Here is a 6801-nt window from a genome sequence, read left to right as displayed (position 1 = left end):
GTCCTCCACAATTTGAATTTTTGGTAGGAATTAAATGAAAATACTATACTCCTTTTTAATTGCTCTTATTCTATTTTGGAGTCAAAACATACAAATTTTGATTAATATTTTAAAATATATTTCTTAATCAAAGTTAAAAAAAAATTGCAATTTATAGTACTTTTCAATGTTGCCTTTGAATGTCTAAATTATAATTTAAAAAATTAAATCAATCCAATCTAATTTAGCTTTAAAACTTATTCAAATTGACTTACGAAAAATGAAGAGAATAATTAAAGAAGAAAGGAGGGAGTAGTACAAAAGTATGGTCCCAACTGGTTGAACTGAATCTGGATGGATCAGAATGGACTGAGTTAATAACCCGTCCAAAAGTTACTTCGATCAGAAATAGATTAAAATGTGGGTCATAATCTAACTCGTTCACTTTTAATTTTTTTGTTTATTTCTTTTTAAATAAATTTGAGGTGTCTAATAAACCTATTTTTTCTTTATTATAACTATATATATATATATATCAAACAAATAAAAAAAATTTGAACACAACGTAAGTTGTACATATTTATAGTGCACATATTTATGGTGTGTGAGACAGCCATGTTATAAAAAACATATTGGCCAGTTCTTGAATGTGTGATCAGATCAAATGTGACCCTAGACAGATTTGCACTTTTGGTAAAGAACTAAAATGGATAAATAAACATTTTGTATAATGTTGTATATCGAGTTTTTTAACATTGCTTTAGAAAAATTGTGGGGTGTGCGAAACTTAAAAACTTAGCTACCAAATGTAATATACTATATTGAATATAGAGTTGCTTGCGGGTTGTACTTATATGCATTTATGCCAAATTGAAATTTCTCTGCTCTTAATTAAAGATTTTGAATTAAAATTCAACAATTGAAAATTTTTCTGATCGAGAACGTGATTCCCTCTTAAATGAATTCTACGAGGCTAAAATCCGATTTCATAGAGAGAACTTTTTGGTGTTTTTTAGATTGAAGAGTCAAAAATACACCTAAAATATTCCGATTATTTAGAGTTTCATACCAGAACTATTATTTGAGCAAGTTTCCTACCTAAACTATTTATCAAAACATACTTCAACTATCAATTGCTCACTTTTCCTACCTGAACGTTAGTGATATTTAAGGTGGAAAAGGAACAACAAAGTGTTGAGGTGTGTTTTGATAAATATATTTGGTGATTAGTCATGTACCAAACTCACACACTAGAATGAAATTCAAAACAACAGAATACTCTCACTAACTTTTTTGCTAAGGAGAAAGGTAATTGTGGTAACACAACAAAAGCTAGAGAAGAAAATATAAGACCATAATATATAGCCTTATCCACGTATACCCATAACCATTCAAAATATGGATAATAAAGTTAGAAAACAGAGAGTAAACAAGCACAACACAACTCAACAACAATGGCAGATTCATTAACACTCTCACTACTATCAAATGTTCCAGTTCCAAATCCAGTACTTTCAACAAAATCTCAACTCAAATGTAGTGTTCTTTTTCGACAAAATCCATGTTCTATTTCGTCGAAAATTGGTATGAAATGTGTTGGATATAGATCATCAACAAGATTGTATGCAGGGTTAACGGATATAGAACCAGATATTAATGAAGATCCTGTTGATCGATGGAGAACTAATGGCATTGACATTGTAATCTTTTCTTTCTTTATTCCTCTTTCATTTATCTGTATCGTCGATCATGAAAATAGCCTCATGCAAAAAAGCAAGTTAATTTTGCATACAATAGACCCTTGTGGTCCAGCATAGTTTTAGTGCATCCAGTTGCAATTTATTTTTACAAAATTTGGAGATAGGCATGTTATTTTAAATAACTATAGTGTTCGAGCATAGATACTTAAGCTGTTCTTTCCGCTCAAGTTAGGATAGATCGCGTAAAAAAAATATTTGTAGTGGAGATTTGGAGTTAACAATTCTCAACTTATTTCATTGACGACTACTTTACTTTGGATATAGACATGTTAACAAAGAAATGGTTTTTGATTTATTGCAGGAAGATTTTGTGTTTGGAAAGTACGATGATCATCATACCTATTTTGAGAGCGAAGATAAATGTACATAATGAATGATATATGGGGTTCTATTTTTCTTTTTTTCTATTTTGTTCTTTCGATTTGTAATTTTGATAAGCAAAAAGGTCTAAATTTGCTTATGATTATCTGAATTGAATCAACTTTGCCATCTGTGTGAATTTTTTAGAGGCTTTACTCTTTAGTATGATAAGAGACTTTGATCTAGCTGATAAATTAGTCCTATCATATCCGAAAGTTCAATCCATAATTATGCACTTGCATTTTCAGCAACATTTTGGGAATCTATAGCTGAAGATTATGCAGCTGTTGCACCCCCAAACGGATTTCAAGGTAAATACCAAATTACTAACCATATGATCATTCAGACAGAATTTTTACTAAGGGGATTCAACATCTTACACGTAAAAGATAATTTGATCTTATCAGCATCTGTTTTTTTTGTTAGTCATGCTGTTTAAATGACAAAATTCACCTTGTTTTCTGATGTTTCACAATAGGTATTATTTCATGGCTATTTCTTCCAGCAATTGCTGCTGGAATGTACTTCAATGTTCCAGTAAGTTGATGGAAAATCCACAGTTGTGCATATTTCAAGACTCGAAAAACACCCTTTTTCCAGCTAACTAAAGTCTTGTATTTGCACTTCTTTACATGTAGGGGGAGTATTTGTACATTGGAGCAGCTGTGTTTACTGTTGTGTTTTGCATTATTGAGATGGACAAACCAAGTGAAGCCCACAATTTTGAGCCTCAAATATACAATATGGAGAGAGGCGCTCGAGACAAGTTAATATCGGATTATAACACCATGGACATTTGGGAATTCAATGAGAAATATGGCGATTTATGGGATTTCACTGTTAAGAAGGACGATATTATGAAAAGATAGAGGAAAAATGAAGTGAATTGTGTTCTGAATCATCGACATCCTAGTTGTATAACTAAAGGTATATATTCCCTTTTTCGTATTTTGTTATGCTGGAATTGGAACTATTGCAAAGATAGGATTGGATAAGGATGTTTTTAGTGTCATCGATTACTCGGAGATGCAAATGTGCTAGTGTTTGCTTGGCTTGTACAGTTCAAGAATTGGAAGTGCAGGGTGTTTGGCATAGCTTATTAAGGAACTGGGAAGTTTCTAATGTGTATGATTCAAATGCAATAATAATGCCAACTTTCTAATTGGATTTCCAAATGTTCAAGGACAAGGTATAAGTACTAGGAAAGTAGCTAGATTCATGTATAACAGAAATGGTGGCTGTAAACAAGGCTTATGAAAAATGTCTACTATAATTTCCAAGCACCATGGTGGTTATGTTTTCATAACATTCTTGTGTATCTGAAACACCTGCAATAGTGTCCTTACCTTATATTCCTAGAACTTAGAAAGAATACCTAGTATTGTACAAGTGCTATCCTTCACTTCGTTATTTCTCTCTCTATATTCCTTTGGACTGTTTTTTCGCTTGAGCTGAGGGTCTATTGGAAACAACTTCTCCACCTCCAAGGTAAGGGCAAGGTCTGCGTACAGCCACTCTTCCCTCTCCAGACCCCACTTTATGGGATTATACTTATAGTTATTGTATATGTGCTACCCCTTTATCATCAGTTATGTATCTTTCTCATGTCGTGTTGATGATTAATGAATTGGTTTTGTCATGGAAAAAGAACTAGGACAAAAGATAGGGGTGCAAAAATTCTAATGCTTGCATGTAGGGGTAGGCATGCTATGGTATGGTATGGTACGGTATTCGAAACTTTGGTATGGTAATTTCGGTATTCGTTTTTTAAAAATATTATACCATTACCATACTATATTAATTTGGTATGGTTCGGTATTTTGACGTTTGGTTTTAGTATTTTGCGGTATGGTAATCGGTAATCATAGTTTGTTAACTTTGACAATATATACTCGTATACTATAGTATTATTACTTCGACTTTTCAAAAGCATGTCTTAATTGTATCATAAAAATGCATTACACATGTAGAAAATTGAAAAAGAAGTACAAACAATTCCTTTTATTAGTCAATTACACCAAAAAGACATTTCAATCAAGATAGAGTAGCGAAAGTTTTAAAGTCTAAAATCTTTATATTAATACTAAGTATTTTTTTTTTTTTGTGTATATATATATATATGTATAAAAGTTACTTATGTAACTATATATACTTCGGTATGGTATTCGGTATTTCGGTATATCATTTGTAAATACCGTATACCATACCATATACCAAAAAAATTTAAAATGTTTACCATATACCATAATACCAAAAATCATGGTATCAAAAATTTTGATTCGATATGATAATTCGATATATACCATACCATGTCCACCCCTACTTGCATGCAGTGACAGAGCCAGGAATATTATAAGGTGTGTCACAATATAAAAAAAATTAAACACACTGAAAAAATAAGGGGAATTGACGTATAGTGTATACATAAAACTAAAATTCTGACATAGCTAAACAATGTAATTTGGGGATAAGTGGGGTCATCTGACACTCCTACGCATAAGGTGGCTCCGTCACTGCTTGCAATCCTTGGAGAATTTTAAAAATGAAAAGTTCTCTGTGGTTGTTATCAGTGGCTTTATCATGAAAGTTTGATTGCAATTAACTTAGATGATTGGAGTGAAAGAAGCTTGTGAATAAGGTCTTTTATCTTTATGTGTCAGGTTTTTTAGTATTTTTTTATGAATCTGATTTTGGTTCAGAACATCTTGGTGGTGAACTTTCTTGCATTCCATATATAAAAACTTACAATTTGTTTGAGATATTCATTGGAATCTCTCTGAATATACTAGTGATTCTGCAAAACCTACATGGTTGTAGTTACTGTTGCAGCATATATTTTAGGCATAAATACGTAAACGGACACTTAACTTGGTCTCACCTAACAAGTTAGCACTCCAATTTCGACTATGCACATCTAGACACCTCAACTCGTCTTCACTGTGTTAGTTGAGCACTCTAACTTAGAAAATGATCATCTAGACACCCCCAAAATTTATGTGTCACGTTAGTGTCGAGTGTCCACGAGACACAATAGGGACGAGTTGGAGTATTTAGTTGTCAGTTGAGACCAAGTTGAAATGTATAGATGTGCACTCTCAAAGTTAGAGTGCATTTTGTCAGCTAAGACCAAGTTTGAATGTTTGTTTATACATTATGCCTAAATTTTAATGTCCAATTGTGTTAGTTTCACCACTAGAAAGTGGAGAATGATGAGGGATCACTAAGGGCAGAGGTGGATGTAGCCATCATGTAGCTAGTTGTAAGAGGGTGCAAATACACCTGCTGCATTAGCATTTAGCTCTAACAGTCTAACTATGTACTTATAGTTAATCATTTCTCAAAAGACATACGTACTACTTATATTAAATTTCAACCCATTGTCATGATAGAGCAGTGGATGCAGTGTTACTTCGCATTTACAAATTCTGAATTTGCCTATGTTAACGATAGTTAAAGGGCAAAAGTACAGAAAAACAACTTGAGGGCCCCTTATTTATGATATAGTTTAACCACCTCAGAATCAATTTCCTGCAGGTCTAAGGGTAAAAGTCCCTCGATTTAAAGTTTCAAACTTTAGATATACGGGTCCGAAATTCACAGTTGAACTCTGGAAAGAAATTGATATGAAAAAAACTACAGCTACTGATAAAATTGGGGCTAGGTAAAAGGGTGGTAGTTGAAACTTTGGGGAGGATGCAATAGAAATGATGGCATACTCCGTGACTTATGAAGTTACGTCCAATCATAGCAAAGGTAACACATGCACAAAGTGAATAAAATTGTGACTAGGTAAAAGGGAGGAATTTGAAAATTTGGGGAGGATGCAATAGAAATGATGGCATACTCAGTGACTTATGAGGTTACCAATCATAGCAAAGGTAACACATGCACAAAGTGAAGCTTTGATATATATATATATATATATATATATACTAGTTTAGGTTGCACGTGTATGATAACTCATGTACTATATGATTTTATAAAATATGTTATAAGATAATGATTTGAAGAAATAATTATACGTGAAAAATAAATTACCTGTTTATGTGATTTTTTATTGTGAATCATAAGATGTTTGGATATCATCCAAATCTACTTGAATGAAACAAAAAGTTTAATTGCTTAATTATCTTCAAGACAAAATTCGTAAAAACTTATTATTTAATTTTTTTCCCTTTTCCATGTTTTTCCTCAAAAGGGAGAAATAGTTTGTAGCTCGTTTTCAAAAAAACAGAAAGAATTTTTTATGTCCTTTACATATAAGAGATCTTTATTTGTACACATGATGTTTGAAAATGTCATTTTCTTATATTCAATTTGTATGTGTGACAAAAAATAAACCATCGAGAACATAAAGTACTAACTCTATTTCAATTTATGCGATACATTTTTCTTTTAAGTCAGTTCCAAAAAAGAAAGACAGATTTAACTTTAAAATACCCGTTTTCTCTTAATAAGATGATTTATAATCCCACAAACATCTATAAATTGTTATAGAGAACAATGTTTAATTTTTTTCTTAAACAGTGTGTCAAGTCAAACAACAATATATAAATCGAAAAGAAAGCATGTAACAACCAATTAATCGTCCACTCTTAGCAGCAACATAAAAAGTAATCTCACGACTCACGTCCCTCCTCATTTTACTGTCATAATAAATTTTCCAAGTCATTCTATCAAACAGCTTCTACCCTTTGAGAAA

General features: G+C 32.0%; 1 protein-coding gene across 1 annotated transcript; it reads left to right on the top strand.

Moving 5' to 3' along the window:
- The first annotated feature begins 1386 nt into the window (after nt 1–1386).
- LOC107864643 (photosynthetic NDH subunit of subcomplex B 5, chloroplastic) lies at nt 1387–3382 on the top strand. Its single transcript, XM_016711073.2, has 5 exons — nt 1387–1679; nt 2041–2101; nt 2348–2410; nt 2578–2636; nt 2738–3382. The coding sequence occupies exons 1-5, from the start codon at nt 1434–1436 to the stop codon at nt 2966–2968; spliced, it is 660 nt and encodes a 219-aa protein (XP_016566559.1). The 5' UTR covers nt 1387–1433; the 3' UTR covers nt 2969–3382.
- Nucleotides 3383–6801: the final 3419 nt, after the last annotated feature.

The sequence above is a fragment of the Capsicum annuum genome, chromosome 3 (assembly GCF_002878395.1).
Source record: "Capsicum annuum cultivar UCD-10X-F1 chromosome 3, UCD10Xv1.1, whole genome shotgun sequence".
In the NCBI taxonomy this organism is placed as follows: domain Eukaryota; kingdom Viridiplantae; phylum Streptophyta; class Magnoliopsida; order Solanales; family Solanaceae; genus Capsicum; species Capsicum annuum.
The sequence above is the reverse complement of the archived record's forward strand: the minus strand, read 5'-3'. Positions and strand labels throughout refer to the sequence as shown.

Coding starts and splice junctions, on each gene's coding strand:
- LOC107864643 (XM_016711073.2), top strand. CDS start 1,434: ATGGCAGATTCATTAACACTCTCACTACTATCAAATGTTCCAGTTCCA. Junction 1,680..2,040: donor GAACTAATGGCATTGACATT/GTAATCTTTTCT, acceptor GATTTATTGCAG/GAAGATTTTGTGTTTGGAAA. Junction 2,637..2,737: donor GAATGTACTTCAATGTTCCA/GTAAGTTGATGG, acceptor CTTTACATGTAG/GGGGAGTATTTGTACATTGG.